This window comes from Halichondria panicea, chromosome 13, assembly GCF_963675165.1.
Source record: "Halichondria panicea chromosome 13, odHalPani1.1, whole genome shotgun sequence".
Lineage (NCBI taxonomy): Eukaryota > Metazoa > Porifera > Demospongiae > Suberitida > Halichondriidae > Halichondria > Halichondria panicea.
In genome coordinates this window covers 6,006,910-6,029,478 of record NC_087389.1, presented here as the reverse complement: position 1 = coordinate 6,029,478, position 22,569 = coordinate 6,006,910, and the positions used below count along the sequence as shown (strand labels likewise).

General features: G+C 40.9%; 2 protein-coding genes, 1 long non-coding RNA gene and 2 pseudogenes across 8 annotated transcripts in view; 3 read left to right on the top strand and 2 right to left on the bottom strand.

Moving 5' to 3' along the window:
* LOC135347044 (uncharacterized) overlaps nucleotides 1-22,569 on the top strand; it is a 33,634-nt gene that overhangs the window by 800 nt on the left and 10,265 nt on the right. Inside the window, exons 1-5 of one of the 3 annotated variants that reach the window (XM_064544848.1) lie at nucleotides 18,180-18,379; nucleotides 18,583-19,017; nucleotides 19,222-19,384; nucleotides 19,586-19,706; nucleotides 20,923-22,046. The gene's annotated coding sequence lies outside the window, so the exon portion shown is untranslated. Of the gene's footprint in view, nucleotides 1-156; nucleotides 748-912; nucleotides 955-1,253; nucleotides 1,456-18,179; nucleotides 18,380-18,582; nucleotides 19,018-19,221; nucleotides 19,385-19,585; nucleotides 19,707-20,922; nucleotides 22,047-22,569 lie in introns of those variants that run through there. The other 2 variants (XM_064544857.1, XM_064544856.1) reach the window with 2 other exon arrangements.
* On the top strand, nucleotides 5,372-8,805 carry LOC135347051 (uncharacterized). 4 transcript variants are annotated; one of them, XM_064544889.1, is made up of 11 exons: nucleotides 5,372-6,229; nucleotides 6,412-6,480; nucleotides 6,576-6,632; nucleotides 6,733-6,786; nucleotides 6,833-6,928; nucleotides 7,031-7,105; nucleotides 7,160-7,228; nucleotides 7,279-7,341; nucleotides 7,585-7,724; nucleotides 7,995-8,259; nucleotides 8,447-8,805. In XM_064544889.1, exons 1-11 carry the CDS (start codon nucleotides 5,512-5,514, stop codon nucleotides 8,686-8,688), a joined length of 1,848 nt encoding a protein of 615 aa, XP_064400959.1. In that variant the 5' UTR covers nucleotides 5,372-5,511; the 3' UTR covers nucleotides 8,689-8,805. The 4 variants fall into 4 exon arrangements, with proteins under 4 accessions (XP_064400959.1, XP_064400961.1, XP_064400960.1 ...); XM_064544891.1 differs by having other exon boundaries at nucleotides 5,373-6,229; nucleotides 6,857-6,928; XM_064544890.1 differs by having other exon boundaries at nucleotides 5,373-6,229; nucleotides 7,606-7,724.
* LOC135347055 (uncharacterized) lies at nucleotides 11,930-13,790 on the bottom strand (annotated as a pseudogene).
* On the top strand, nucleotides 14,998-15,497 carry LOC135347077 (uncharacterized; annotated as a pseudogene).
* LOC135347085 (uncharacterized) lies at nucleotides 16,574-18,143 on the bottom strand. The gene is made up of 3 exons (XR_010398252.1): nucleotides 17,499-18,143; nucleotides 17,310-17,444; nucleotides 16,574-17,250 (listed from the first exon to the last, which is right to left on the bottom strand). It is a non-coding gene; the product is annotated as an uncharacterized LOC135347085 (long non-coding RNA).

The following is a 22,569-nucleotide window of genomic DNA, read 5'->3' as shown; positions in this document are numbered from 1 at the left end:
TGTACCGTTTACCGTCCCTTCCACTGACCCACCCACTGACCCTTCCATTATCTGCCATTGCTAGTACTAAGTACCTGTGTCTGTACTAGCCAGTGACTACTGAGTTACTACCAGTGTGTTCATATCCCTCTCTCCTCACATGTACCCTCTGTGGACTGTTACTCAACAACAGAACGTGAGTTTATTATTGTCAGTGTGCGCTAGCTGAGCATTATATATTTAATGGCAAACTAGACTGACTTGTGTACATGTACTACTGCATGAAGGCAGAAATTGTGTGGGTTTATTTAGGATTGGTACTGCTCTTGATAGTTTCATGCTGTACAGACGTGTACTTGCAATAATTGATGTATACATGTGTGAATGCATTCCTGTATTTGAACATGTTCATTTCTCTACATGTCCGTGTCCTACTGCTTGTTAATGTGACTACTGCTAATGATTACTGGAACAACAGGATGTAAGTTACAGTATACAGACATGTATGAATGCACTTACTGCTCCTACCATCATCCCCCTCTCTCTGTTTCCATGTGTGTCTTACGCTGGTGTCTCATTGGACTAAACAGAAGGTGAGCGGGACACTGCACTGACTTGTGACTGTACTTGTGTCAGTAATGTTTGAGTTGTACGTATGAGAACATGCCGTGTAATATAAATTATTGACATCATAGTGTACAGGTTTGTGATTATATTCTTTTCTCTCCCTACATTTCCATGGTTACTGAATATCTCGAACAATAGGAAGTGAGTCAAACAATGTTAGCAAACATACCGTACACCTCATGTGCATTCAGTTTGTAATAGTCTCATATCCTTACCTGACCCTCGTAGCTACACCTATAGACAACTCATAATGTGTGACCACAAACACACAGTCTAACCCACTCTTGTCTTGTTCACCTTGTCCAGACGAAGGCTAGGTGTGAGAGTGAACTGAAGAGTCACGAGACGGTGAGTGTTGACAGTTGCACTTACTACTCTCGTGGTAAGAGTGGTACACGTAGTCTAGCAGAACGACAATGTGTGTACATGTACTGTTCATTGTATAATGAATGGTTGCTTTTTGTCTACCTTTGTGTATGTTTTATAAGTCCACTTTTACTGGTTGGTGGTTGCTGACCTTTATATTTTGTTATGTGGATTGTACGCAATTTGTTAACCTTATAACGTGCAGTAGTGATTTGTATCAGCTGCATGTTCTATTTGGTGGAATGTTCATTCAGTCGTATATATATTCTTTACTCCCCCAGAGAAGAGCTGCCCTCCAACAGAGACTGTCTGGTGACATCACTGACCAGGACCGGAGACTACTGCAGGGAGAGCTGGAGGAGGTGGAGGGGAAGATCAAAAAGTGTGTCTCAGAGATACAATGGTGTGAGAGGAGGATACATAACAGTGAGAAGGGGATTGCTGAGATACGAGGAGAAGCAGTGGAGAGACTGAGAAAGGAAGGTGAGGGGAGCAAGGAACTTTATAGTACAGTGAGTGTTGATGCTCATAGTTGCAATCACTCGTACCTGTAGCAACTTGCCAAATTAAAGTTTCTGTTACGTTCGCATATAGTACCATATAACTGGAATATTTGGTGACTGAGGAATTTGACTGTACCACCTGTGCATGGTTTAGTGATTACTGTGTTTACATTATCAGCCTTAATTACTATGAATATGATTAGTGGTTTGATATTGCAAGCTTGATTGCACATGCACAAAAACAATTGTTTTGCTTATCCAGCTATGAGATCAGCACCCCTCTAGGCCTTATAGTATAAGCTAAAGTGGAGCTATTCATAAGCAGTGAGCAGCACTAGGTATTCAGATTGAGCTTTTGTACGTTTAGTGACCACACCTGTCATGCGCAGGAAAGTGGGTGTGGCTTCCTGTGCTTGGGCGTTCAAATGTTTTCCGCTCGCTCTCAGTACCTCCTACTGCATTTCCCACTGGCTTGTGCAACAGAATCAGCACAAATGCAGAGACTATAATTATATGCAAACAGAACAGAAATGTTAATTTGTCCTCTACCGTGACTATAGTTATTAGTAGACTGTACGTACAAAATCCATTGTACAATGTTTGTAATCCCGCTCTGCATTTTCCAATTATTTACGAGGAAAGTTAAAATGTTTTTGCTCTCAGTACCTATATATTGCAAGCTTGAGCGCACATGCACAAAAACAATTATTTTGTTTGTGCAACAGAATCAAACTGAAGTGCAAACCCTCGGCGTTAGTTTGAGGTCTATACGTTTACAGCCTCGAGTCAAAGTCACGTGTACATCTAGGCCAACTTGCAGTGCAGTTCATGCTTTTTAGCTTTTGCTCGACAACAAAGCTTTAACCTTTAATAAAACCTTGTTGTGTTGAGGCTATCCATGGTACCAATACAGTGCTATCACATCCGGGTGAGTATAGACTCATATCCACAGACACACAGATTGACTACTATAGCCCGTGGAGTGCCTCGGGTTAACAAACGCATCATAAACTTTAATTTGTCCTCTACTGTATACATGTAGTGTGTACGTACAGCTGTTGCGAGCTGTCTCAATGTTTCAATGTTGGTAATCCCGCTCTTATTAAACTGTTGGCTTCACCTCTTTCATTACCTTAATAAGGTTTGTATGCAACCACTCAAATCATGGATTAATTGCACAAGCACATGCGTAGACTTAATCTATGATTAGCCCGCCTAGCCTTGGTCAACACACACAAATTACATTACTACAAGTGTGTTTGACATACCTGACATGTATTTATATGGTGTGTATTAGTTGCTTACTCCCTTCCATGTGGTCCTGGTTTGATCAAGCTAGAGCATTGTTCCTTTGACTATATTCCACACACTGTGGTACATGTGTTATAATTAATTATGGATACTGTTTATCAGACATTGCATCAATATAATGCGCACATACATGTACAGTCACTGTGATTGAGTGATTGGGTTGGTAACGTTGTACTGTGTACTTAGTGACATCATCATGTTAATTCATTCATAGCACATTCCTGTAATGATCAGCCACATTCCCTGTCATTGGTGGGTCACTCACTTAGCAAGCTTTAAAGGTTTATGTACGTATAGCTGCTGTATCCATTGTTTGTAGCAGATCGATGCCGGTCCTTCCATTAAATGCTTTTCTATTGTATAACTAGAGCTACCTATAGTTGCCTTCCACACTCAATGTACTCTATTGTACATGCACCAAGTTACGTATGATTTGATGTAATTTTGTTTACAATACAACATGTATGTGTGATCACAAGTACTGTTATTGTATTGTGTTTTCACACTGTCTTGGTTGCGCAGAATGTCAATACAATTAACCCTGAGGCGTGTGGGAGACTTTAACATCAAAATCTGAAAAACTAATAACTTGTTTTGTTTAGGCTATATCCAAACCAATGGACTACCTAACCTGTAGGGTTGATTATGCCAAGCCAATTGACAGACTACCGTATAGCGGATAATTTTGGTGGGGTAAATTATTTTTATGGGCAAGCTGACCTAGGCGTGGTTTACTGGAACGCATGCAATGCAGTGCAGGCAATGAACATTTTGACTCACGAACATCACCGTGTTCGAGTGGAACGAATTTTTACCCCACAAAAATTACCCGCTACGTTTACATGGCATGCGAAAGATAATATATTATTTGGTGAACATTTTGAATTGATTCCTATGAGCTAGCTTGTACAGTGCATGGTAGCTATAATTATAGTTGATGATATCCATCTGGAAGGACTCTCTGGGCATGCCGTTATCTTGTCTGATCATGCTGAGAGAATGTGAGACGTCTTTTTGTTCCAAGTTCTTGCTCAATATTTATGAATATTTTTATAATAAATTATAATAATTATGAATTTAAAATGAACTGTAAAATGAACTGTAACATAATTATGATATAGATCGAGTTAGCTTGCCTCGAAACATCACTCGTCACAGAGACATCCGGTTACTGGGTGGGGCTAGAATATGACTGCATTATAGGCGCATTCTCGAATATAAGCATCTGCTATTGACCCCATGCATGAGCGCATATTTTTCCTACCTGCATCGGTTCTAAAAAAGTAATCAAATTTTTTGTCTGGCGTAAATATTCAATATAATTATAGCTAGTTGTGCAATTTTAATCACAGAGTCTGCGCAGCATCTCTTTGATGAGGCCATGAAGGATGGATACGTTATTCTTCGCAACATCAACCTCCTACTCATGGGTGCAGCTGGTAGCGGTAAATCAGCCACAAAGAATCTCTTGCTTGGCAATCCACCTTCAGAAGTACGAAACAGTACTCCTTGTCGAGATAGAATAGCCCACGTTCGACCAGTCACCAATCTCCTTTTTCAGGGTCGTTTCCAGGGTTCTGACAACAAATGGGAGGAAGTAAGTGAAGAGGATTTGGTCAACATGTTGGCAAAGGCCATTCAGCATCTACCCCAGAGCTCTCGTGACAAGCTACCTAGTGACCTTCAGACCAGGCTCAAGGAATTGTCCACTGAAGCCAGTACCAGTGCAGCAACCGAAGCTACTTCAATCCCACCTTCTCAAGAGAGTGTTTCTCCTGTGCAGCAAGCAATCGAAGATGTTGTCGCGTTAGTCGTTGAAGCTATGGTGTCAACACCGTCACAACAAGAAGCCTCAATCTCCTCAACTGAAGGCAAAGAACTGTTTGGTACGAAAACGATGCGTGTGACCGACAATGGAGGACAGCCTCAGTTTCACGATGTGGCCCCTCTCTTCATTCGACATGCTTCAGCAGGGCTGTTTGTTTCCAGGCTCACTGATGATTTTGCAGATTATCCCCACGACGACTTGTACAAGGATGGAAAGCCAGTCGGTCCCTCATCTCCATCTCACCTTTCCTATCTGGAAACCAATATGAGTTTACTGCGATCCTTTCTCTCCTGCAAGAGGGATGGGAAAACGCCACGCCCCATCTTTGTGGGCACTTTCTCCGATAAAATCAAAGATCAAAAAGTTATCGACAAGAAAAACCAAGCCCTGCTTGATGCTTTGCCTCCTGAACTGAAAGAAGAAGTCATCTACAGCAATCTGCCATTGAAACAGGTGATATTCACCGTCAATGCTTGCAGTCGTGATGAAAATGCACAAGAGGTTGCCAAAAAAATTCGGAAAGCTGTGGAAAATTCGCCTACATTCGACCTCAAAGTTCCCCTGTGGTGGTTCATCCTCGAGTTAGCTCTACAAAAGCTTTGCAAGATCATGAAAAGAGGTATCCTTAGTAAGAGTGAGTGTATCGCTTTGGCTCAACAGCTTGGATTCCATCCATCTGCATTGGATGCTGCTCTCGACTACTTCAATGACATGTGCATTGTCCACTACTACCCACACATCCTGCCCCACACTGTGTTTGTGGATCCTCAAGTCCCACTAGACAAAGTTAGTGAGTTAACACAACATGCTGTCTCCCTGAGGGATCAAAGAAAACGTCCTTCTGCCAAGGCTGCAAAATAGCTCAAGTTCAGAGATCAAGGTATTTTTACTATTGATATGCTCGAATCGGAAGAGTTCCAGAAGCATTACGAAGACGGCCTTTTCACACCTGCTGATATGATAGCAATCATGATGGAGCTTCTGATAATAGCCCCTCTCACCATCCCACTACTTGGTCGAGTTGATTGCTCTTTCTCTCAAGTGGAGTTTCTCATGCCCAGTCTCCTCAGATCTGTTCCACCCTCTGAGCTAGAGGACCATCGTGTATTCACTTCCTCAGCTGATCCTCTTCTCATCCGATTTGTCAGTGGCTGTATTCGATGTGGGGTCTTCTGTTGTCTAGTGGTGTTCCTCATGAAGAAGTGTGGGTGGATAGTGTGTCTTCCTTCTGGAAAGCCGGTTCTTTTAGCTAGGAACTGTGTCAAGTTTCGGTTACCCGATTCTCCTGGTAGCGTTACACTGATTGATTCCTTCTCTTATATGGAGGTCCATGTCAAAGCCCGACCACATGTGCTTCTGACCGTGTGTCCTCTAGTTAGAGCCAGTGTCCTTGAAGGTGTAGATGCTGCTTCTGATGCACTTCACTACAACAACGACAAGCCAGTCATTAGCATCTTCTGCCCTCACGAAGGAGCAACACAACAAGGCAAACGCCATTTTGCTGATATCCACTTATCGACAAAACTGTGGTGCTGTTCTGAAGATTTTGATCTAGATGGGGATCTCAAGACGAGTCATACTGTTTGGTTAGGTACGGCAATTATTCCTGCGGAAGGTGAGTTATTACTTTATATTTCCTTTCCTTGTAACTTCCGGGGAGGGGGTAGATGAATAGCAACTATGGTATACATTCTGTGTAGGGCATTGTGATAGCAGTACATGCATTACAGTGTATTTATAGTTTCATGTATTGTCTCTAATTATGCATGTAGTTTATTATCTCTCCCCCTCAATTAGGTGCGTTATCCTCTGTTACGGGAGACATGTCTACAAAGATGACATTGAGTGATGAGCAGCAACAATCTGGTAAGTACATGACATACATTGCTTTACTATCACTTATTAGGTTACTTAATACTGAATATGTTAATTACCTAACTATCATGTTTCCTTTGTTATAGGTGAAGCCTCCTCAGAGGTGAACACTGAAAGAAAGAGACATCAGCTGCAATACTCCGGTAGTTATGTAGCACTATACGTAAATATTTGCAGCTTTTATATTTGTGTACTATATTAGTATAACAAAGTATTTTCGTATCATTGTATTATCCCCCTCAGGTCCATCGTCCCCTGTAATGGAAACTGTGTGTAGAATGAGTGATCAATATACCAGTAAGGAAGTTTCCGGTGGATAAGTATTATTTTACCAATTATATAGTTTCTCCTCAAATTCTTCTATTAGGAAAACCATCGTCTGCTACGGGAGGTACTGGTAGGAAGACTGAGAGAAAGAGTGATCAGCAGCAATACTCTAGTAAGCACATACACCGTACGTGTATAATATACCTGTATATGTATGAGGGTTCAGGGTTTAATGCGCATGATGTCAATTTATAGTAATTCTTGTTGTTTTCAGTCAATCAATGTGGGACTCTGGCCAATGTTGTTAGTAGCACTGGATCTGGAATGAGTGATCAACAGCCTTGTTTGAGTGAGCATGTTAATTGACAGACGTACTACATGAGCTGTGTCTGCTTTTCCTCAGGTAATTCTGTAATGGAAGATGTGTGCTTGAAGACGGAAGTACATGATCATGATCAGTGCATTACTTCTGGTAAGCTTTGTTTTGTACTCACTTTCTTATTATAAAATTTCCCTCCTCAGACAACTTGTCTCCTGCAATGGAACATGTGGTCAATACAACGAGTGATCCACATCAACATACCAGTAAGAAAGTGCCGTTTGGTCGACAAGTTATGATCATTAATGTGTCCTGTGCCTGATCATGTTAATCCTCGTGTATAATTCAGTGCCTGTGTAGTTGATACTGTGTAGTTGATGTAATTGTAGCACCAACTCAGACTTAACAGTTTATTGTGTCCTAAAATATCTCCAATGGTTGCTGTAATTAAGTTTTTTATGTCGCTTATAAAGAATACTTTTACTTTTTGGCCCAATATTTTTCTTGAGGTGAATTGTCCTCTGTTACAGTAATGGAAGATGTGTGTAAGAAGACTGGAGTGAGAGACCAACAACTCAATCAAGAAATCCCTGAGAGTGACATCGTTCTAATCGCGGAGAAATTTCCTCACCTGCTGAACGTACACAAGGTAGGCAGTACTCTAAATCTTGTATCTACTTATCCTCCTGACATTTTGGTAAGGGGAGCAAATGGTGCACGTGCATGATATTAGGGTGTTGATGACATGTATATATCTGGAGGGTTCGTGACCCCAGAAATTCATTACTATATCTGCCCTGTTAAGAATATTGTTCACCAGAACCCCTCAATTGTATTCCCATTGAGTTTCCTCTAGAAGGTATTTCCAAGGGGGCAATCCCCACCAAATGAAACCCTGTTGATTGTTGTTTTTGTACAGGCTTTGACAATCAACGATCTACAACATGTTTACGAGAAACTACATGAAAGTGCCAGCCCTTACTGGTTCAATCTGGGATTGGCTCTAGGTCTAACTCATCCTGTTCTCACCAACATCAATAGCGAGCATCGTGGAAATAATGTATCGTGCTTGCGTGAAATGTTGGCCAAGCTCCTGAGTACACAACATGTAACATGGAGTCTCCTGTCAGATGGTCTCAAAAAGCCCACAGTGAAGCTCATCAATTTGGCTGACAGTATCACAGGTAACTGTTTGTGCATTTTTTTTATTCGCCATTTTTAGTGAATGATATAAGCTGTCAAGAAAATTGTAGGTTACTATTTTCAGTGTGCATTTTTTTTATTCACCTGTGTGTCATTTTTAGTGCTGAATAAGACTATCACGAAAATTGTAAATTGTCGTTTTAGTGATGTCTTTATTTCTTCATGCAGTCAATCAATCCAACCTGCTGGATGGACTCAACCTCACCCCAGCCGACCTCGGTGATGTAACTGATGTCACACGTCGTTATGGCAATCAAGCTGGAGTGGCTCATGCATTGAGAGCGTGGCAAAGAGTGAATCCTTCCAGAGCTACCTTCAGGGCCTTGGTGGAAATTGCCATAAGACTGAGAAGAGGAGACACTGCTACAGACATTTGTAGATTCATTGTAGACAATACAGACCGAAACTGAAACTGATAAATAACTGTTCTTTACTTTGATGTTGTTTGTGTCTCTGTAATTATAATGTGTGAGCTTATTATTGATGCTGTGCTTTTTTCAATACATTGTTGTGGTAGAATGTGAAAAGTTGAACTGAGCATGCGCAGTATGTACACGTACTTAGCAACGTTAACACCCACACAATCAACTCTCATTAGGAGTTGAAAGGATGTTTCAATATTACATTTTAGTCAAGGGTAAAGCTGACTGTGTGTGTGTGTGTGTCTGTGTGTCTGTTCCAGCTGTAACTGCTCAACGGTTGCAATGCGACGAAAACTAACAGCTTCTATAGGCTTCTAGCCACGTTCTCTTGAATTTTAATTGGTGGATTTGCAAACTAAAGCTTCTTTCTCGAGTTATGGCTAGTTTGACTCACATTGAAGGCTGTTGCAGTCTCTTCAGAATCTTTCATAGCATCATCTGTCCGCACAAACTTTCTATTCAACATATGAGTTAGCCTTGCACTAAAGCGCTAGCTTTTTGTTAGCTACAATACTCAGAAAATATCTGTTAAAACAGCTAGCTAGCAGTAGCCATTTGTGAAATTGATCTCTTTGGACACACCCTTTAATTATTCCTGTGTATGTAATGCGCATGCGCGCTCATTCCCCACGTGTGAGAAAATAATAATATCCAAGATCCAGATCCAGATCCTCCTGGCAGAATCATCTTTGTCTTGAAGGCCTGGTAAGCCACAAAACACTACCATATAACAATATAGATAACAATATGCATGTACACAGGTCTTTTCTTCTTAGATATTATATACACTGAACTACAGATCTTGGAAGAATCAATTTTCTTCTTTAATTCTTGAGGTCCTAGTAAGCCACATAATACAACAATAGAAGCATGTAAATAAGTCTTTTCTTCTCAGTGACTTTATATAGATAAGCTAACTTTAATATAAAATTCATTATAGAAACTAATATAACACTCTAATACTTTTCAGCGAAAGCAAAAACATGGTGAGAGGCATTAGCACAGCGCCAGCTTGAACACTAGTTATTATTATTATTTATTATTATTATGTGAACTTTACAGCTATGCACAAAAGAAATTAAGTGAAAAGATTGGGTGAGAAGGAAATAGCTAACAGACTTACTCCAACATTGGAGCAGCTGATGTATATTATAGAGTGATAAGAATAGTTAACAGAGGAGCCTATAGATGACATTTAGAGCATGGGCAAACCATATGAAAGGAACATAAGTTATTTGTGTCAAAGTTTTCTAGAAAATCTGACACTAAAAAGTCCGAAGTCTTTTTCTTGATTGTTCCTAGAGATGAATCTAAATTCGACGGTAATTTATTCCATACTTAGCAATTCTAATGAAGTAGAAGTGTCTTGAATAGTTATTTCTAGCAAATTTAATTTGAAGGGAATGGCCTGAGCAGCCTGCTCTGGTTTTGGATGAAGTGAAAGATACTAGTTCTCTTATATCGTCCGACTGCTGCTGCATACATTTCACAATAAACATGATATCTTGCAGTTCAAACCATCTTATGAGGGGCAATAACTTTAATTTGCAGAGTCTTGCTTTGTAGTCTGATACATAATCATTAAGGATATATTTTGTGGCTCTGCGTTGCACTTTTTCTAGTGACCTTTATTAATTTAGGTCTCCACAACTGCGAGCAATAATTATGTTAAGTGAGTTCTGACAAGAGACAGATATAATTGTTTCTTTAAATTAGTTGAATAGTTTGTTGGAATGATTCTTCTAATAAGATTGAGTGACATGTAAGCTTTTCCACATATTTTACTATGCTGTTGAGACCATGAGAGATCTTGCGTAACTGTTATCCCTAAATCACGATAAAAATTGACTTGCTCTATGGTGTTATCCTGAACAGAGTAATGACTAGTTTCTTCAGTTTGCTTCAACGATTGTCTAATAGTTTTGCATTTGGACACATTGAGTCCGATATTCCACTTTTCACACCATAAACTCAAAGCATTCAAATCATCTTGCATAAGAATTTCGTCCCTTGTATCTCTAAAGGATTTCAACAGTTTCGTATCATCAGCGAACAAGAAACACTTAGAATTCTGGATACAGTCAAGTAAGTCATTGATGTATACTAGGAATAGTATAGGACCTAAGATACTGCCTTGTGGTACTCCAGACTTTACAGGTAACATAGTTGAGCTTTTATTTTCCATTGTTACATAATGAACTCTCTGTGACAAATATTCCTTGAACCAAAGCCATAATGGGCCTGTTATTCCTAATTTCCAAAGCTTGAAAAGTAACTCATTATGACCAACAGAGTCAAAAGCTTTTTTAAAATCTAAATAAACAGCATCAACAGCACAGCTATTTTCAATTTCTTCTTGGATAAAAGCATATATAGGAACACAACAATTGAGATAAGCAAGATCTATTCTTCATGAATCCATGTTGGCATTTAGAGATTTTGCCTTTAATGAAATCTATAATTTTATCATAGACTAGCCTCGATTCCAGCCCGAGTTGTTTCTAGCTAGGCCGACAACTATTATTTATAATATATTCCTTTCCTACAATGCACAACAAAGATATTGGTCTGAAATTTTCAACAGAACAAGGATTTTTCTTCTTAGGAATGGGACAAATTTTGTGTACCTTCCATTCGTCTGGTAGAATAGCTGAATTTAGAGAAGTACGAAATATATTGTAAAGAGGGGTAGACAATGGACTGGCACATTATATTTGACCTTTGCTACACACCGATGCTATATTATATTAAAGAGCCATGCATAGCCTGCTTTGGACAGCAGGCACAACACTAACCTATAGTAGGTTACAGTTGAACAGTAAGTTGATCTTGTTTGTGTGCTGTTGTTTGTGCCTCTACATGTTCTAATACAGTCATTCCTACAGGCTACATGTTCTACTCTGGACTTCAATCTGGCAAAAGAAAAATAGTCCACTCAACACTGAACAGCCCTAGAGTAGAACATGGAATTATTGTATTATTATAAACTTAGCTACTACAACAAATCCTACATGTACTAGAAACATCAGCACACAAATAAGCAACCATGCAGCTTAATTGCTTACTGTTCAACTGTAGCCAGTGAGTCACTAGGACATCTAGTGTTGTGCCTGCTGTCCAAAGCAGGCCAGCATGGCTCTTTAATATTTATAGATAGCATCTGTGTGTAGCTAAGGTCAAATATAAGGTCAGCACCTTCCTACATACTTTTTTTTTTTAAGTGCACTCCATCTCGGGGCGTAAAACAGTAAACAAAAACAAAAACTAAAGCAAACACAAAAGACAAAAAATAAAAAGAATTATAACAAGTAATGTGTGCAGCATTGATTCCACTGTAGCCAGCTCCGCAGCCTTGCCGCGAGAAGATCTGGCTCCTCTTATTGCCTGGATCGAGGATCTAAGCAGTGAAAAGGAGAGGCGGCATCTTAGCCAGTTGAGGGTTTTGCAGTACTGATTGTCCCATTTGTGCGAGAGCAGGGAAGCCAATCGTTTATAGAAGGTTGTGGCCTCTCTGCAGACATTACCAAGGGTGTGAACGATGCATGTTCTATTTCTCGTACTCTCTGTTCATAGGATCTTTTATTCTCTCTTTCATGTTTCTTGTAGCAAGCTGTTAGTGGGCCTTTGTTTGATGGGGCATGGGGATTGAACACTCTTACATTGAAGTAGGTCTTTTCCAGTCTGCCTCCCCATACCCCGTTTGCTGAGATGTCTAGACGAGCTCCCTCTTGAGTGTTGGCTGTAGCACACCGGAGTGTTTCGTCAGTAATTGGCTGCAGGCCCGGTTCTATGCGAACGTCGTTACATACTTCAGTGAGCAGGTCCGCGGTTAAGTCTCTTATCTCGTTGTGCCTAATAGTCGGAAAACCTCCTTTGGCACACGAGAGAGCGTGTTCAGTAGAAAAGGCTTTGCCGCAGTCACAATTTGCTGGAGTGTTTGTTGCCATATCTCAATGCTAGGGCATCTTGGAAAGCTCCCTTGTGTAGGGTAAAGCCATGTTCTGACAGTGGGAGTGCCGTCAGCCATGAGGAAGCTCCCTTCTCGCTGGCAAGATCCATTGCTCTTTGCATAGTGTCTGGGAGAAGTTGATTTAGCTCAGTGGCTTTTGACTTGTTCTCATGGTTATTCAATCTCCTAACATCTTTCTTCTGGGCCAGTTGTGTGTCAAGAGTTTCCAATCTATAAGCATGGTCCTGCAATTGAATTCCATCAATGAGAGGCCCACAAATAGCTAGTGAGGATCGGAATTCCCTTTCTGCCTTCTTCGATGGAATGCTGATGCCCAGTCCCCCTAGGCTGGCAGGTAGTGCATGTAGGGTTGTTTCGAGGTCATTTGGTGGTGGTCTCCCCGTAGGGGCTGGGATTAGGTTTGCTTGGATACATTCGTCAAGCGGTTGTAACAGCTGACCAATGGCAGGCATTACTCTGCTCAGATAGGTCCATTTGCTCATTAATCCATGTGTTAGAGCCGCATATGATGCGTGTGGTTGGGTTTTGGCAAACGAACTAAGGATTGTGATATTTTCTGCCCATTTTGCCACTTTGGATTTCACATGTTCCTCCATGTACTTCTCTGTTCCAATGGCGGCTCCAAGATACGGTCTCCCCTCGGTCGTGATGTTTATCCCACTGTTTGCAATGGTAGATACCGAACACTGTGGATCTTTAACAACAAGCCAGGTCTTCGATGGGTTTGGGAAATAGCCAAATTTTGGTCCTTCCTCTCTCAGGGTGTCCCACCAGGTACTTAGTTGTTCTATCTGTCCGATAGCTGCAGAATCATCTGCATACCACACTTGCTTACAATGGCCTTCCAGTTTTCTAATGACTCAGAGGGGTATGGTTGCAAGGCCGTACATGGCCATTGCTAGAGGGTCCCCTTGTGTTGTTCCCTCCTGTGATAGTAGAGTGTTTCCATCAACAAACAAATCTGTTGGTTGACGGTAAGTATTGATAAGAGCAGTTGCGATAGGAGGGCAGATTCTTCTTATGTTTTGTAGGGCTACTTGCCTATTTACCTACATACCTAGGTAAAGGTTTTTAGCTAGAAGGTGAGCTTTTACTAGAAAAAAATGAACTCTCCACTAGCGAAGGTTAATCGTACTCGTACAGCGGTTTTCAGAGTTCTTGCATTTGCAATGTCTAGAGCGGAAGTACCCTCTCACGTGATATTCTTGCGACATTAATTGCCACGTGGTACAGCGGTTTTCAGAGTTCTTGCATCTCCAATGTCTAGAGCGGAAGTCACTGGTCACGTGATATTCCCAAACATTTAAGGTTGGACAACATCACGGGAGCACAAATATTGCTGAGTCAGGCAAGTTTTTTTACATGAGTTTTCAATATAAATTTTACAGACAAAGTTATTCGTTACTAGTTATTCAGAGAAGTCTGAAATAAGCGTGTAGCTTCTCAGTATTATATAAGAAACTGGTTGAAGTGACTGCCCCGGCCTGCCTACTCATTTTGTGTTGCTGCAAGCTGATGAGTCATATAGACAGTAGAATCTCTCTTAGCTCCAGACATCCAGTCCTGTGTTACTAATAGTAGCTCACAAAACTATTGGAAGTGCTTACAATCTCAAGGATAGCTTCAGCGGTGATGCCAAAGGCTTGCAAAGGCTATTTCCAAGGTTGATTTTCTCCCAAATCATGTATTGGAAAAAAATCGGTTTAGAATGAGGCTAGAACTGCAATCTTGTTACGTAACGGTTCACGTGACAGGTACTTCCGCTCTAAACATTGCAAATGCAAGAACTCTGAAAACCGCTGTACATGTAATCTTAGTCTTGAGAGTGAAGTCTATGGATCCACAGGGCCAGGGAACCTCAGCAGCGCAGAACCTTCTGCAGCAACTACTGCAAAGCTCTAATCTGCCTCCTATAAATCAAGTTGCTCGAGGTAGCCTATCTCTACCAGTTCAAGGGACTTTACCAATAAGAACGTCTGCTGCTGCTAATTCAGTTAATGTGACAAACGTTGCTACATGTAGCAGTACAATACCAGGGACAAGTATACAGCAAAAATACACTTATAAAGTGAAGGTGATTAATCCTAATAAAAAAAGTGATACTTGTCTTCGCCATTTGAATAGCCATAAGGTTAAATTCGAATCTGTGACAGCTATTAAGATAAAGCTTATTGAAGAATTCGGAGATCAAGTGCCAAACCAACTGGATTTCTCAGTAGGGTACTACGATGGCAGCCAGCAGTCCAAAACTTGGGTTGTAACTAATGATGACTTGGATGTGATGTACAAGAAGTACCCCACTGGTGGAACTGTATCGCTTTGGTGTGATGGAAGGTCTACAGTTACATCTAAACGAACTAGGGAGTTAGACTCTCAATCTGGAAGCACATATCGGCAAGGGAAAGAGGAAGAAGTGGAAAAAACATTTATAGAATTACGCGAGAAACATGGAAATAAATACGATTCACCTAGGCTGCGTTTATGGGCACGAATGATAACCACAGGGATTCACAATGATTTTGATGATCCTCCAGAAATTCCGGCATTTCAAGGAAGTACCCCTAAGCGTGCTCGTAGAGAGAGCTTGTCTGACACTATAAGTGGAGCTGCTGTTGCCTTTGCTGATTGTTTAAAAGGCCGAAACGAAAACCAATCTCCAGCTTCAACTTCTTCTTCTTCTGTTAGCTAGTGGAATTTCTCCTGGGCGATCTGTGGAATTACGCATGAAGAACTATGAACAGTTACGTTACCTGCAACAGTTGTATGATGATGGAATTCTTAGTACAGAGGAATACCGTGAGCAAAAAGAACTAATTATTGGATCTATTCGGAAACTGTAATAATTATAACTATTGTGTCAACATGTTACTGTTTGTTATTATAATTATGGCAAACAATTTAAAAATGTGAAAAATTAATGTGTTTACAAAGTCAATTGAAGTTGTATATACCTGGATGTTCAATCCAGCCACGACAATCTTCTGGGCTAATACTTGTGAAGCTAGTAAGTAAGAGTGTTTCTACATCACTACTACTGTCAAGCTGGCTTTTAAGGCCAGACTTCACCTTCGAAAATGCTTCCTCAATGGGGTTGAAGTCAGGTGAATATGGTGGAAGGAAGTGAACAAGAACTCCAATTTCTTCCAACATTGTCTTCACTTCTGCTATATGGTGTATGGAGCAGTTATCTAGCACTACAACAGAATGAGGATTGAACCCATTGAAAGGCATCAGGTGAGGAATTAAATGTTCCTGTACAAAGTCATAAAACGTGTCACCATTACTGGTACCTTTGACAGTTTTGACGTCTAATATTCCTTGAACTGAAATGCACGCAATAGCCGATATCCTCTCTCCTCTAATCAGCAAAGAATGGTTCACTGCTGGTCGTCCTCGCAAACTGTATCCATACTTTCTCATTGTGTTACGTCTATCGGCCCCAGTCTCATCAACAAATACAAACATATCAGCTGTATATACTGATACATCACATTTGTACTGCTCTCTTAAGAATGCATCTTGTTGCAGTGCTACATTACGGAGTCTTTGACGAGTGAAACCACTTTGGTAAATAAATTTACAAATAGTGGTGATGCTAATGTTCACCAAGAGCAACTCTTCAATCTTTTTCTGGATTTCACGCAGAAAAATGCCTAGACTTTGAATCACAGAATTCAATATGAGTAGCTGGCAAGGCATTGTGAGTTTTCTTGATGCTCTGTCTTTGGGATAGGTGCGCTTTGTTACTGAACCAGTAGCATGAAACAGAACCATTGTTCGGGAAACAGTTGATGTATCCACACACAAGTTTCTAGCAACTTCTCTGTTTAAAAGGCCCAAAGCTTCCCTTTGCCACACCATCCTCCATCTCAGATCCTCACTGTATGCACTTGTTCTGTTAGGCTCACAAGACGCCATCATTCAAATTTACCGCGCTCAGTGCGTTATTTTAGAGACAACTCGGCCTTTAAAGAGGCTTACTAGTCCCGCCCCATCAACAACACGTGATTTATTCACTTCCGCTCTAGACAGCCTCGATCCCAGGCCGATCCGTCTCTAATTGAACGCTAGGTCGCCTCCTCGGCCTGGTATTGATTGTATCTGGGCGTGACCGGAAACTGGTAAGTATCAGCTATGTACTGTAAAATCTTCAGTTCATACAGTTGGCTAAAAATACAGCGATATAATGATATAATGACACTAGAAATTAATACCGTGCACAGCAGTACTGCGTCTATAATAAATGCAGATGTTTAGAAGCGAAGATCTCAAACAAGAGCTTCCAGAAAGACTTAATAAATATGCGTTGGATATGCCTGCTAAGCCTTCAGGTGGCATAACAAAGATTGTGTGTTCACAGTGCATCAAGAGACAGTAGAATCCCGACGTCACTGGTCAGGATAGCAACCACAAGTGTTGAAAGAGCCATTCCACGTCAGTAGTTTTAGTGCAGGTAGTTCTATAAGATCGGACCCTTGGGAAGGACATGAGTGGCACTGGGGCATCCTCTTTCAATGAGTTCACACCCATCAGCTAGGAGGAGTACAACGGGGGTTGGAGGGGAAGGTTCCATTTTGCTCCTGTATACAAATTAGTATGAACTTAAATTCACCATTCCACTATACATGTTGTAACTCACAGTGATGGTCCACACAAAACTAGCCACGATCCCAGGCCGCACTTCCTTGAAGGCCGGTGAAGGAGGCTAACACAACACCAGTGCCAGTGCCGTAATGTCATATCTTGATCCAGATACCAAGGATTGGACTATAGGCTATAGTGTACAATTTTCAATGATGAAAGGGTATTATTGATTTATATCGCTCACCTTGACAATATATCCCAGGCCCAGCCACTTGTGGACACCCCTGAGCATAGTATACAAGAGACCGATGGCCAGAGTCTGAGGATAGACTCTACCAAGTGTATCTGGCAATCAATGGTCTAATCAAGCGCTTGTATTAAATTGTGTAGTCAATCAAAGGTAGCCACTGATAGCAGAAACTTGAGAACCTAGGTCTTCGCACAAGACAGCTCCTCACACTCTAGCTAGCTAAGCCTATATCTATGACAAACTAAACTTGCAAAGAATAGACCTATGACACGGAGTTCTTTGTGATTTTACGGAGTAAGTATGCTTACATACACTATTAGTGTTTCTATTCGCTCCACCTTGCTCAGGTATTCCCTCTTTTTTAGCGAATACCTGAGCAACCACAGAAACCACAGCACATGCCCAGATACACGCCCAGATACAATCAATACCAGGCCGAGGAGGCGACCTAGCGTTCAATTAGAGACGGATCGGCCTGGGATCGAGGCTAACTCTCTACTAGCGAAGGTTTATCGTACTACCTATTATCGAAGGTCACTTTTACTCTCCACTAGCGAAGGTTAATCGTACTGTCCACTAGCGAAGGTCAACGCGAAGGTCAATCGTACTGTTGTCCTCAAGTGATAATTTGATACAATTATTGACTGTGGTCTACAATTTTAATGTACGTACATAATGTTTTGCAAATTCTTGGCTGGGAAATTCCCTTACATAATTGTCTGTTGTGGGGAATTCCCTCATTTAACCTACACACTACGCCCCTCTTTGAACTTGAACAACAAAGAACTAATTTGAGATTGAAAATGGCTGAATCTACAACACTGAATGCTGCTAGTTCCCCACAGTTGATGGAGGGACTCACTGATAGGGAAAGGGTATGATATACACATGATAGATAGATACTCAATGATCAGTGCATTCTCCTAGTGCCTAGATGTACTTGTTGACCACCCATAAACACACTTGGCATCATTCATTCATCACAGTATAGTGCCTACACTCTACCCTGTCAGTGTGAGGTGTTTATCTCTTGTTGTTGTTCTCTCCACATGTACCACTCTCTTTGAATGGATAACAGGAAAAGATTGAGGTACGTTGTGTGCAATCACATTCTACCAAGCTGACATGCTTGTGCTCTGAGCACTTGTTGTTAGGAGGTAGACAGTGTAAAAAAGAGCACATACGGATAACTGAATGTGATACTATTCCTTAATTGAGACCAGTAGATCTACTTGTATAGTATAGTACCTGAAAGTATATGCATGGTTAACCGAATAGCCGCGGTTATGATTTCATATGTAGTACCGCCCACCGCGGAACCAAAATCTAATTAATTTTAAATTACTTTCATTATCAGCTCCTAGCAAAGAAAGATGCGTATCTAAGAAGCAGTAGCAGTTTTCTGCAGGCAACTTTGTTGCAAACTAGTCTAGAATAGCTACTCTGCCAGGATCTCTAAGTTTTGAACGGAGGAGTATACCAGCCAAGGCCCCAGCGAAGGATCATTTCACAAGTAAGCTCTGTGTGTGTATAGCGATCATCATTTTCCTAGTTCAGCCTTTATAAGCCTTTTGAGCTGATGTAATATGCTTGTCCACCTACCTAGATAGCCTCTGAGTGTGTGAAATATACTGGAAGAGTAGCTTCGTGAGTTTAGAGCCTGTTTTTAGAGTGTAGTCTACAACGTTTGATATTCAAATTATTTTCTCTTTTTCAGCATTCGCCTCTAGCAAAGAAAGATGCATAACTTGGAAACAGTGACAGTTTTCTTTATTCAACTTCTTAGCAAAGTAGTCTACAGTAGTTACTGTGTCAGGATCTCCTGGTTTCCAAAGAAACAGTCAACCAGCCAAGGGCCAGAGCAAGGGATCACTTCAGAGGTAAGCTTTGTGTGCGTATATAGCAAGCATTATGTAGCTAGTATAAGCCTTCAGAAGCCTCTGAGCTGATTTAATATGCTTATGCACTTGCCTAGATAGCTTATGAGTGTGTAAAGTATACTTGTGTAGAAGCTGAGTTAGTTTAGAGCCTGTTTTTAGAGTGTAGTGTACAGTGTTTGATATTCAATTTATTTGTTTCAGTGTGGCAAAGAAAGATGCACCCCTTAGTAACAGTAACAGTTCTCTTCAAGCTACCTTGTAGTTCTATCTGAACAGTCGAAGAGTCAACCAGCCAAGGACAGAGCGAGAGATTACTTTAGAGGTAAGCTTTGTGTGCGTATGATTATTAGCTATATAGCTGATAATACTATACGCTTACCTACGTAGCTTGTAAAGTATACTTGCTCCAGCAGTGTGTTGAAGCCCGAGTTTAAAATACAGAAGCCTATATATGTACGCTCAGCAGTTCAGCAGTGTTGCAATGTAAAGGTGTTATGCTTAGCTATCTGTTGGTCTCATCCACAATGTATTCTGTTAATAGCTGAATGTGTATTCACTATTGATGCCCGCGTGTGTGCGTGCATGTGTGTGTGTGCGTGCCCGCCCGCCCGTGCGGTGTGTGCCCCCTGTGTGTTCCTGTGGCATGAGACTTTATATGTGCTAACAATTTACATATTATCAGTGCTGCCAAAGTTAATTCTTATGCCTAGGCTTGTGTGAAGTTTCTGCTTGCTTCCAAGGTTACAATTCAATTAGGCTACTACTCAATTAGGCTCACTACTCATTAGGCTCACTGTGTACATGTATGGTGGTTGATTGCATAATAATGTTCTGACCTTTTCAGGGGAAAGCAAAGGCTTGTTGGGCTTATGAGTGTACTGTTTACTTGTGTAAGGACATTTTATTCCCAACATAATAGGCTTGTTGGTTGTGTTATGCTCCCCAGCTAGGATTAGGTCATAATTTGTTATTAGTTGGCTTGTTGGCTTGTGTGTTTGCCTGTGATATGCATTGTAATTCTTCTGTGCCCAAAGTTGAATCTTTTATGAACTCCCAGTTTGTTGTAGGATCACAATTGCTTTATATGTGCCTATGAGTGCCATTGCATGTAAGTTTGCTTGTGGGAGCCTATACATAATTATGTCTAAGGTTGCATGATTCATAATTATTTTTTGTCACCCTTGTATGAGATGTACTGTACTTTGTGTAGGGCTGTTCTCAGTATACTTCTTTAGGTTTGTTGGCTTGTGAGTTAGTGCTGTGTTACATGTATCTACCCAATTTTTAGTGTGGTGTCTGTTATAGCAATTCAATTATAATTATGTGGCTGAATGTTATTATTCAATTTAGTGTGTGTATTGATTGCATGATAATCTTTTGATCTTTTAGGCACCACCCCAAAGGTTACATTTAAAATTCAATTCTTTATGGCTGGCTTGTTGGCTGGTGTTTGTCAGGTTCTGTGCTACTTGTGTGTAAGAACCATTGATTCTAGAGGTGATCTGCTTGGTTGGCAATACTCCTTCTTCCTCATGCAGGTCTGTGAAACTATCGTCACTGCTATCTGCCATGGAACCACCACCATCTTATGGGTCTGAGAAGGTCTACTCACTGTGACTACTATCCAGGATACCTAGGAGTACCTCATCCCCTGTGTGCAGAGGCCTCTTAGTCATTGTTGTACTATAGAATTAATTGTAATTGTATTTATTATAGTGTATGTTCACTTTGAGATTGATATTGAAATACAAATTTCACATGAAAATTTCAGCAAATTTTTGATTGCTAACCTATGGTGATCGGACTCAGTACGGCTTCTGTTGACCTTCGAGAGAAGCCTTGCAAAGCTGTGGAGCTCTGGAAGGTTGTAGCTCACCACAAATTAATTAAGAGTAGAGTCATAGATAGTAGAGATAGTATAGTCCCTCTACTATCTATGGTAGAGTAATGTGCGGTTGACGCTTCAAAGCGTCAACCGCGGCTACCAGCTATTCAGGTATTGACGCTTCAAAGCGTCAACCGCGGCTATTCGGTCAAGTGTTTGAGTCTGCATGTTTGGCTGTCCACAATTGTTTCCCCTCCCCTGTGTCATGCAATCACCAGTGTACTGTATCACTGCACTAATGTTCTCTTCCTTCCATTTCATGCATCTCCACCTCACCTTTGACTGACCATCTGAAACAACAGACTGTAAGTTGGTGTGTGTTGTCAGAGTATTTAGTGTCTGTTGCATATTCTGTGATGTTTCTACTTCCCCATTATTACTCTTGTGTGTGTGCAGTGCCATAGTGTTATATAGGGAAATATTTAGTATGATCACATTCAACCTCGTAATCATTCATTTACTATCTTCCCACGTGTTTGCCCTGTGGATTCTCCCTCTCTGGATCAACAGCGTGTAAGTTGTGTTTGCACGTGTACACTTATTTTAATGGTTACTATAGGAACTCCTACACTAATTGTAAAATGTCTTTATCTCTTAATTTGCATATTGCCAACTTGGTATTAGCCGAGGCCCACAAAACTTATTAGGTTGTACTTTTAATACTTTCGTTGATTCATAGAATATGCATCTAAGTTGGTACATTATCGTGTTTGTCTCTTCCCATGCACACACTCATTCCTATGTTGGACCTCACACTGATTTGGACTACTGTAGAAGGTGAGCTTCTTAGGTCTAGATGTATTCCACTTGTTGCTATGTGTAGTCAGTCCCATCATAGATAGAGTAGAAGAGGGATTGGAAACGGAAGTGATTCACGTGATGTTTTACAATGAAGTCTACGTAGTGGCTTTGGGACCATCCGTGTATCTCTTCCATAACTCCCGCAAAAGCCCGGGAAACTTATTGTGTCCAAAGCATACATCTCAGAGCTACCCCCATTACTGAATCACATGCCCCCTAATAGTAGGTATCAATTGGAAACAAAGAAAATATAATCTCGATTGTCGTGAAGGTACACAGAGCACTTTTTCATGCTTGTGTTCCTATAGTACCTTTGATATAGCTAAGGCTTTGTAACTAAATAGTGTCCTGTGTCCCAAATGGCCTCAAGTATTAGAGAAAGTTGATGTTTAGCAGCAGAACTGCTCGTGGACTTCTTACAGAGAGCAAAACAATTCTCATGAATTATTCATGTTTAGCCCTCGTGTTAAAAAGTAAGCCTCGATTAAAACCGCGGAGA